The sequence below is a fragment of the Odontomachus brunneus genome, unplaced genomic scaffold (assembly GCF_010583005.1).
Source record: "Odontomachus brunneus isolate Ranch 3 - 2012 unplaced genomic scaffold, Obru_v1 Obru_scaffold_032, whole genome shotgun sequence".
Taxonomy (NCBI): domain Eukaryota; kingdom Metazoa; phylum Arthropoda; class Insecta; order Hymenoptera; family Formicidae; genus Odontomachus; species Odontomachus brunneus.
In genome coordinates this window covers 778,373-789,218 of record NW_022639482.1, presented here as the reverse complement: position 1 = coordinate 789,218, position 10,846 = coordinate 778,373, and the positions used below count along the sequence as shown (strand labels likewise).

Genomic DNA, 10,846 nt, shown 5'->3' with positions numbered 1-10,846 from the left:
AAGGTCAAACTGATGTGATCAGTAAATACATCTTTTTAAACGCCACAACTTTTATCTGAAACATTTTTTTCTAAAATGCTTAGTTTTCGAGATATTTCACCGGTCCGGGACTTTTTGAACACCCTGTATACACACACATACATATACACACGCACGCACGCACATATGCACAGCAGAGAAGGTTTGGAGTCGTTAAATACTACGAGAGTGACGAATCATGGGGTCCTTATCTTTGTGTGATACACACAACACACACCAAACATACATACATACACAGATATGCAAAATCCGACCATGCTACCTCCTCGTGGTGCATATTAGTTAATACTAATACTGGTGGTATTAGCAGAGTGTTTTTAAACATTGTTGTCTATTTGCAATATTAAAATATTGCAAATATTGTAAAGTTGCAATGTTGCATACAACAATTATTCCAATTGCTGAGGTATATATTTCTTTATTATGTATGCATAATTATTTCATTTCATCTGTTGTATTTTTGTCTCCACAAGTTCTTCGATGTTCTCTTTTCCCCATATTTCGATTCATTTTGCAAGTATTAAATATGTAAATGTACATTCACACATGCGTGCACACATTATACACATACACACACACGGTAATATATATAACACAAATAATCTATGATTTAAAAAACTTGAAAAATTGCGAAATCAGTGCAGTGATACTTCTCGTAATTATCACCCCAAGGCATTTTTGTCCTACATTTTACCTGAAATTTTCATGAACGGGCACCTACGGGCAGCCGAAATCAATGAATTCGTGAAATAGAGAGTTTATTTAAACATGTGAAATGAACAGAATTTTGGCATCTCGCAGCCATTTTTTTATATGAATACTTCAATTTGATTATCATATGCGATATTTTTGGACACAAAAGAATGGCCGCCATTTTCTTCATACTAATGTTTACATATTCCACATAAACATTTTTCTTCCTTGAAAATGTATATTATTAACACGTGAAAAATTGGTATCTAAATATTTGAATATGGAAGAACTATACTGTCTTGAAGTTTTATGGATAAAATGATAGGACAAGAAATCCATCTGAGTTATAAGGTTTTAAGTAATGTTTGACATAAATATTAAAGATATTTTTTGAAAAATCGGTCATTTCTAATTGCTTGCAACTATTTACAAACTACTACAACTATTTACAAATTTTTTATTTAACAATGAATATTACGGAAAATTTTTTTTGGTCCATGTCCGCGCTTTAGCATTGTTCGATCCACTGTGTGGATCGTTTATTAATTTACCAGGGCTCTTTCCTTCAATGCGTTTGTTTTTATTTTTCTCACTTCTCAATTGTGTGCTCATCCTTTTTTTAACACACAAAACATACTCTAATTTCTTCGCTTCGACGTTATATCGATTCAAATCGAGAATACCTATGAAAGTTTTTAAAATCCATCTTCAACGTACCACGTAAAAAATTGTGGAATTGAAATGCTGCCAGAAAGATGGGAAAAAGTAGTGGCTAACGATGGACAATACTTTCATTGACATGCTTTTTACGACTTTTTTTAAATAAAGCATTAATTTTCACGAAAAATCAGCGAGAACTTATTCAAGGTCCTAATATTAAACCGCAGAATAAATTCAGTCCTTCATTGCCAATTCCTAACAATGCCATTATTATCACAATTCTACAGTTTATTTCATAAGCACTATTAATCGAAGAACAAGACTTTATATACAGTGTCCGCCACCAAAATCTGAACAAATTTAAATTTGAATTTTTCGTCTCATTTGACTTCGGCGGTAGGTTGTTGTTGACGTTCGGGCAAGTCAGATGTTTGTAGTAAGCATACATAACCTAAAAATGTCCAAGTAGATAAGATTGAGTGCGGAGTATAACCGAAGAGGGACGATAACAAAAGGTCTTCGCGTTGGACGTTGGCAGACCGAAATTATTTGGTTCTTCGCGTACCCGAAATCGACCATATATGATATTGCGGCTAAAAATTTGACTTCAGAGACATCCGAAAAAAGATTCTACCAACCCGACGAAGAAGAGCCATTCGAAGGAAAAGTCGGTAAGGATTCAAGAGCTTATTTCAGAAAACCAGAAAGTTGCCTTTGACGAAATTGGCAAAAACATTGGGAGTGACACTGATAATGTGTCGAATTGCTGAAGAGAATGCTTTAAGTACTATGTGATAAAAGTTCGACAAATGCTCTTCGAGGCTGCTATGATGAGCAGAGTTGCTCGCTATAATTTACTTCTGTGTTTTGGTCTAAGGAATTCTGGTTTCCGAACAGTCCAGATTTGAATCCGTTGGACTACTACGTGTGGAGCGTTATTGAACGAGTGACCAACAAGTCGAGACATCCCAACGTGACATCTCTCCAGGTCGCTATCGTGGCGGCATTTGCCAATTTGGACAAGGACGCGTTGCAGAGAACGTGCCAGCGCTTCAAGATCGAAGATCGAAGCAGTTATCGAATCAAAAGAATGTTGTATAGATTAATTTTACTTTAAGAGGATACGCGCGGCGTCTCGCCGTTACCAAGTATGCCCTCCTCCTTCTATAATGGAATTCCTCTCGGCGCGTTGCAAAACGTGTCCAAGCACCCGGGGGCTGCCAAAAAATTTGACCCCGGGGCTTTTTCTATGATTTGCACCATATGAGGAGGGGCAACGGTGAAGACCGGCATATATGGATAGCAAGTCTTAAAGAGTAGTAACCTTTGACTTTGAGAGACTGACAGCTGTACCGTTTGGTATAGTAAGAATGTTTCCCTCTGTAGTCGCCGTGCGCTCGGGATCGCGCCAGAGATGTCGCTTCCGAACGGCATCTCTGAGCGTTATCTAGAAAGAGGAGAGTGTGGAGCGTCGTGAGCGTGGAGCGTTAAGTAGCTCAGTAATTTAGCGAAAAACATAAGCGAAAAACCCGGATTCGAGTGCCGGTCTAGCAAATCGCGCTTTCAATATTTTTTTCTCTCTGCAACGAAAAGATACGCAGGTTCCAAACGCACAGCGTCCCGCCGCCACCTAGTACGTTCTCCTCTTTTGATTCCAGTTAACCAATAAATTCGCACGAAATTCACCGATTGTCATGCTCTGTTCTTATTTATCCTGCGAAAAACTATTGGCTTAAGATTAAGGAGATGCTGAATACCGACATTATCTATTTTTCACTATTCTTCCATACGGCTGCATAGAATTGAAAATGCTTTTACAGAGTAAAAATAGAGATGTCAATGTATACAAAACAGCCCATAAATATAGTATAAAAAACGAACAAAAATTTTGTATTTATCTTTCATACGCCATATTTCCGCTTCATATAAATAATGCTGAATGCGTGCGTAGGAAATGAAAGTCATTTTGTACGCAGGGGACATTAGTGAACATTACGAGGCCATCAGATAATGACTTGAAGGACTAGATGAAATAAATAGTGAAAAATATGATTTGCTCGCACACATGCGGACGTGTATTTGGGGCTCCTCATCATTACGGTAGAGAGGAGCGGTATTGTATTTCCAACATTTCCCTAGAGAGAGAGCGCTGATTTTCATCACGCACAAAGCGTATATCCTCTTTAGCATACTGATGAGAATCTTTCCAGGGGCTCGATTGCAGACGATATGTGAGCGAAATACGCATGCGAAAATCTATAGTATATGTAACATGAATTATAGATCTTCGCAAGTGCATCTCACTCGCACGCCGTCAGGAATCGGGCCCCAGATACACGTTTGCATGCGTGCAACTAAATCGTATTTTTCACTATTTTTTTTTATATAGCACTTTAAGTCGTAATCTGATGGCCTCATAATATTCACTAATGTTTACTGCGTGCAAAATAACTTTAATTTTCTACATACGCACTCACAATTTTTTATACGAAGCGAAAATATGATGCAGTGTATATAAGGCATACCCAGTGAGAACGCTGACGTCGATTCGACATCTAACCGATGTCGAATTGACGTCAGCGTTCTCGCTGGGAAGCGGAGGGAGAACAACGCTGCATCTTAGATCTGGCAATTCTGCGCTGCGTGCGTGGAATCGAAATTGCATTACTGATGGGGCCGCGTCGAACATACGCTGCCATCTAGCGTCTGTCCTAAACCGACGCGTACTACATTACTGACGCTTTCGAAGTTCGGGATCGCGTTTAGCATTCCCTTAAGAGATGGTGATCCTATTCTAATAAATTCGCCCGCACACATTATCGTAAGGTCACTTCTCGTATCTATTATTGCTATTAGAACATCGTTCACTAATCTTTCGCGTTCTTCAGCTGTTGTAAATAAGTTACTGCCTAAGAATTCGTCGTTATTTTCCGCATAGCAGAACACTTCGACATCACATGCCCGTGCTTGCCACACTCGAAGTACTCAGTACCTTTATCTTTTGATGGATAATTCATACTTACATGGTCATTCTCTCCGCAATTAAAATATTTCTTAATTATTCTATATTTTCGATTATTTTTACTTCTTACCTTACACCTATCATTTACGATTAACGTCTGTAACGTTCTTATTGTTTCTATGTTTAACTGCTGCATTGATTTCGTTACTCTTAAATGAAGTCGTAGGTTTTCGATCTTCCAACCGAATATTATGCAAAGCTTGTAATCTGTTCTCTTGTGGTGAACTCTTGCACTCTCACCATACCTCGCAAGTTCACATTCGGAACACTATTGATTATGTATTCTAATATCTCTTTGTTGTCCACTTTAATTCGATTTGCCATTATAACCTTTTCGTGCACATAGTCCTGAAAAGTCTTCCTTCTTCTCCATACTTATTTCTCGAAGTGTTGTCCAAAATTTTTTATTAATAATGTACAAAAAGTTTTTTTGTAATTTTTACATTTTGACGAATAGAATTTTGTTTAAATAAATTGTTCATTTTGTCCGGGTTTTGGCGGACCCTGTATGCTGTACCGCACTCATACATCGCAGCAATTTTGAATCCTAATCCTCGTGGGTTTGCTTCCTTGAACATGATATCTTTATTACATTTTTTGCAGTTCACTAAAACATTCATTGTTGAAAAACAAAGAAAAAAGTAAAATGCGATAAGCGTGCGTATTATCGACAGTGATTTCTCTATCGCCCGAAAGTAGTAATTTTTTAGCCGATGTATTAGTAAAATTAGTTTCATCCTCGTGTGAATAACGATTGCCAGTAATCTGTTTTTGCGCTGTCTATCCGCTCGGGCCCGGTCACCTCTGCTACCTTTCCTATCCATTGATTTCCTATTCTATTAATGTGTCTGAACTCAAACGTAATCTATTTCAAAGCCGAAAATGTACTAAATGTATAGTTTTGTAGCAGGTATTACATTTCTCTGATATACTAACATACGAGATAACGGGAGACTAAATTCTAAGAACAACAATAGATTCAACCAAGAGCTCCTTCTGACCGACCGCCGAACGCATTCATCATATTTGTGCGCAGCGCGGCTACGGGACTTATATCTTTATAAGTACTTAGAAACTAGCTATAATACTTTGGAATATTATTTTTAAGAAGTTAAATTTTAAGAAAATGCGTTTAAAAAGTTCGAAATTTTTTTATCTGACGCACTAGGGAAATTCCTTAAGATCATTTCTTTCACCTAGTTAGTTGATCTTACCTTTTTGATACACTCTGTATGTAGATATATCTCTTTTGAATTATAATGTTCTTTTTGAATTATAATATAAATTGTTATATTGCTATATTGTAGATATATTTCGAGAAAGTTTACAATATCTGAAATATCTTGATAACTTTATTGCCTTAAAATCGTAAAGTTTATGTTGCAGTATTTGTAAAATGCTCAAAAGATGATGTACGATCATCAACAATAATGAAGAACATTTCGATGATTGATCTCTTAATTTTTTTGAATAAAGTTTTGAGTTTATTAAAAAATTGGAAAGAATTCATTTCTGTATCTAATATTATGAAAATTGAAAGTCTCCACAAACAATGATATTTTTTGACATTTTTGCTAAAGAAATTTGTCTCTAAATTGCTTGAAGAATCTTTTGATAAAATTAAAGTTGTGAGTTCTAGAACTATATATACTCATGCATATAATTTAATTTAACCTAATCTAATGCAACTTAACCGTAAAGGAAAAAAAGAACATGTGAATCATGAATAGAAAGATTGTCCGTCTTTTTTAATGAGTTTAAGAACGTATTCGTTCTGTTCAATAGGAGAATTCTCCTCAATGGAAATCAGATTCTCTTATTGGATTTGTTGTTCTTGTTAATGGGAAAAAATGGTAACGTTATTAAATGAAGAAAATTTTATTATAGATCATGTAGTTTATCCTATTTTGAGTACGTGATATCATAGAATGTTATGAATGTTTTTTTTTGTTTGTTTATCTAGATCCTGATTATTGGTGGAGGACCATGTGGTTTACGATCGGCCATAGAGGCACAATTGTTAGGTGCCAAAGTTGTTGTTATAGAGAAAAGAGACCGGATGTCTAGAAACAATGTTTTGCATCTGTGGCCTTTCGTTATCCAGGATCTACGAGGTTTGGGTGCAAAGAAGTTCTTCGGAAAATTTTGTGCTGGTTCCATTGATCATATCAGTATCCGGCAACTGCAATGTATCTTATTAAAAGTTGCTTTGATCCTCGGCATTGAGTTCCATGAGAATGTGAGCTTTGATTCTCTGATTCAGCCACCCAACAATCAGGAGGATGGCAGTAAGTAATCAGTAAAATATTTTAGAATTATTGTGTTTTAGTATACAAACATTACATACAGGGTAAGTAAAAAGTCCCGGACTGGTGAAATATCTCGAAAACTAAGTATTTACGAAAAAAAAAGTTTCCTACAAAAGTTTTAAGTGATCTATTCATTAGTCTGGTCAGTCTGACTTCGCGTAGCATCGCCAAGGTCAGGTCAAGGTCAACTTTGCTTTTTTAAATAGAAATATGCATTTTTTTATTACGGAATTTTATTATATGTAAAAAAACAAACAACTTTTGTTTGAAAAATTTTTTCATACGACTATTTTTTAAGATATTTGTGGAAATATCTACAAAATTATTGGTTTCAATAAATTCTTACTCGAATTTTATCAACTTTACCGAAAAATGGCAAGAGATAAAAATGGCTTATTTTGTTGCTTCCGAACGGCATCTCTGAGCGTTATTTAGATAACGTTACTTAAATTAAATTATATACAACACAAATATAAAACATGTATTCCAGAGATGTCCTAGAAATATTCAGATATTTCTGAGATATTTCTAAGATACATTTTAGGATATCTCTAGAATATACTTTGGATTCGTGTTGTATGTAATTTAATAAAAGTAATAATAATGCATTGTTCTGCGATAATATCACGATAAAGAGGACCGTTTCATATAAACAATTAACAAAAATGAATAACGGAGAGGTGGGATCTCTTCTATACTAAATATAGTAATTAGATTGTTCTTTTTATTGACATTCATGTTTTTTGCATTAACTGATAAGAATATTTGGTTTCTATCTGTATTAGACATATCTTAAATAAGAATCCAAGAAAAATAAAACAATATATTTAATGCAAAAGATGATTTCCGTTTCCGGTGTATTGGATGACTGGCAAGTTAAGCGTGTGGAGAGAGTGTGAGAGAAAGAGAAAGGATTGGTGTTGAGGTGTGAGTGTGAGGAAGAGAGGGATCGTGAGGGGAGTGTGGGAATGTGTGGGTGACAGGGAAGGAAGAGTGAAAGGGTGAAAAAGTGAGGACGAAGTTGGAAGGCAGGAGAGGTTAGAATAGAGAAGGAGTGAGAGACATCTGGATGAGTGAGCAGGAACTGGAAAGCGAAGAAGGTAGCGGTGGGGTGGCAGGCAGAGGTAAGCAGGAGCATAGACTAGAGATAGATAGGAATGATAGGATAATGAGATAGATAGGAATAGGAAGAAAAGAAATAGTAAGATCAGAAAGAGAGGATAAGAGGAGAGATTGGAGAAGAGAGATATGGAGGAAAGGAATGGAGAGTCAATGCAGAAGGAGAGAGGAGGTTTGTTAAAGGAGGAAAGGAGAGGAAGTGTGGGGATGTTGGAGGAGATGTTTAAGAGGAAGAGGGAGAAGAAGGAGGAGCAGCGGGGAAGGGAGGAGGAGGAGGAGAGAGCTAGGAAAAAGCAGGAATGGTGCGTTTTTAAGAAAGAGAAGAAGACATTGAGGTCGCCACAAAAAGAGAAGGGAGGAGGTGAGATGGAGGAACTAGAAAGAGGGAGGGAACTGGATGATTGGAGGAAAGAAATGAAAGAGGGTATGAGGGAAATGGTGAAAGTAATAAAAGAGATGAGGGAAGAGATAGACAGTCAAAGGAAAGAAATGAGGGAGGAGTTAGAGGGGATAAGGAGATTAATGGGAGAGAAGGAGGAAACGTGGAGAAGAGAGAATAAGAAGAAGAAGAATAAGAGGAAGAATAAAGAAACTGGAGGAGAGAATAGAGAGGAAAGAAGAGAAATTGATGAGAGTTACGGATGAAGAGGAGTGAGAGGGAGGAGAGCTGGTGAAAGAGATGAGAAAGATGGAAAGGAGGGTGGAGATGAGAGAAAGAGAGGAAAGAAGGAGAAATATAATAGTGAAAGGGATGAAGGGAGAGGGGAAGGAAGTAGAGGGGAGGATAAAAGAAATTATAAGGGGGATGGGGATAAAGGGGAACATAAGGGAGGTGAAGAAAATAGGGAGAGGGGGTGGATGGGTAAGGGTTGGAATGAAGAAACTGGAAGGGAAAAAGGAGATAATGAGGAGGAAGAAGAAGTGGGAAAAGAGGAGGGTGTGGATAAGAGATGATTTAACGTGGAAGGAAAGGAAGATGAAGTGGAATTTGAAGGAGATTGCTAGAAGAGAGAGGGAAAAGAGGAGGGTGTGGATAAGAAATGATTTAACGTGGAAGGAAAGGAAGATGAAGTGGAATTTGAAGGAGATTGCTAGAAGAGAGAGGGAAAAGAGGAGGGTGTGGATAAGAAATGATTTAACGTGGAAGGAAAGGAAGATGAAGTGGAATTTGAAGGAGATTGCTAGAAGAGAGAGGGAAAAGAGGAGGGTGTGGATAAGAAATGATTTAACGTGGAAGGAAAGGAAGATGAAGTGGAATTTGAAGGAGATTGCTAGAAGAAAGAGGGAAAAGAGATGGAGGGTATGGGTAAGATATGGAAGAATACAGATAGGTAGGAAGTGGTGGAGTTAGGAGGAGGAGAGATTGAGATAGAGTGACGGGGAAGAGAAGTGAGGTGAGATCTAGGAGGAATCAGATGAGAGGAGGAGGGGAGGAAGAAGGAAGGGAGGGAGGGGAGCGGGCGGGAGGAAGAATGGAAAGTAGCGTTTTGGAATGTGGCGGAATTGGGAAACAAGGACAAGGAATTCTGAATGAGGGTGAAGAGATGGGAGGTGGTGATGAAACGTGGTTAGAGAAGAAGGGTTGGGAAAGATTGAAGGACAGACTACAGAACGAATATAGATGGAAACTACAGATGGCAAAAAGAAGGAACAGGAAGGTGAGGGCGAGAGGGAGGATGTTAATGGGAGCGAAGAAGGACGTAGGGGAGATAGAATTAGAGGAAGAGGGGGAGGAAGTTAAAGGGAGGATAAAAGGGGAAATTATTAGAGAAGGATGTAAATGGGTGATGGTAGGAGTGCATGTAAATGGGGATATAGGAAGGAAGCTAGAAGGATTGGAAGAATGGATGGAGAATGGAGGAGAAGGGAGAAGGGTTACGTATACGGGAGGAAATGGGAAGTTAATGATTGATTATATACTGGGGTGTGGGGAGATATTGGGAGAGGTGATAAGGATGTAGGTGGATGAGGAGATAGATTCGGATCATCACCTAATAATCGTGGAGCTGAGAGGGGAGGTTAGGAGAAGGGAAAGGCGGAAGATGGGAAGAGCGGGAAAGTAAGTAGAGGTAAATGGCGATGAGGAAGGAAGGGAGAAATTTGAAAGGGAATTAGAGAGGATTCAGACAGATAGGAAAGGAGGACAAGAGGAGATGGTGGAAGTGATAAAGAAAACTTTGAGAGGGAGAAGGAGAGGGGTAAAAGGGGGTGAGACAAGAGAAGATGGTGGAGTGAGGAATGCAGGGAAAAGAAGAAGGAGGTAAGAAGAGAGTTGAGAAGGTGGAGGAGGGGAGCGAGAGAGCCAAGATTGGATGTAGGGAGAAGAAGAAAGAGTATAAGAGGCTTTAAGACTTTTTAAGAGGAAGAGGAAAGGGAGGTAATGGAAGCAAGACAGAGTAAAGGGTTTGGGAGTTGGTGAAGAAATGGAGGGGGGAAGAGAGGAAAGATATGACTAGAAGTGGAAGGGAAAGAAATTGGAGAAGGTGAAGAAGTTTAAATATTTAGGACATGTTTTGAAGAGAAATGGAAGGCAGGAAGCGCAGGTGAGTGATAGGAAAAAGAGGGCAGCGGTGGTAATGAGAGAGGTTTGGGGAATAGGGAAAAGAATATGGGGGAAGGATTGGAAAAGAAGGTTATGGCTGTTCGATAGATTAGTGTGGACAGTGATGGGGTATGGAGCAGAGATTTGGGGATTGAGGGAGAGAGAGAAGTTGGAGAAAGTTCAGGAAAGGTTTGTGAAGTGGACAATGGGAGTTGAGAGAAGAACACCGGGGTATATGATAAGGGAGGAGGTGGAAAGGAGAAGATGAGAGGAAGCGCAGGGAAGAGGGCTTGGAATTTTTAGAGGAGACCGGAGAAGGGAGAAGGAAGGGTAATGGCAAGGAGATGTTGGGAGGAAATGAGAGAGGTGGAAAAAGGGCAAGATCGTAGGGAGCTGGGAGAAAGAAAGGAAATTGTTTATGGGGGGGGGAGAGAGAGAGAGAGAGAGAGAGAGAGAGGGGGG

At 38.5% G+C, this 10,846-nt stretch overlaps 1 protein-coding gene across 6 annotated transcripts in view; it reads left to right on the top strand.

The window, feature by feature from the left end:
- The window catches only part of LOC116843356 (F-actin-monooxygenase Mical), an 874,436-nt gene that overhangs the window by 110,049 nt on the left and 753,541 nt on the right, over positions 1 to 10,846 (top strand). For all 6 annotated transcript variants that reach the window (XM_032813731.1, XM_032813733.1, XM_032813730.1 and 3 more), the window contains exon 3: positions 6,378 to 6,702. In XM_032813731.1, the coding sequence (XP_032669622.1) occupies positions 6,378 to 6,702 (325 nt within the window). The remainder of the gene's footprint in view (positions 1 to 6,377; positions 6,703 to 10,846) is intronic.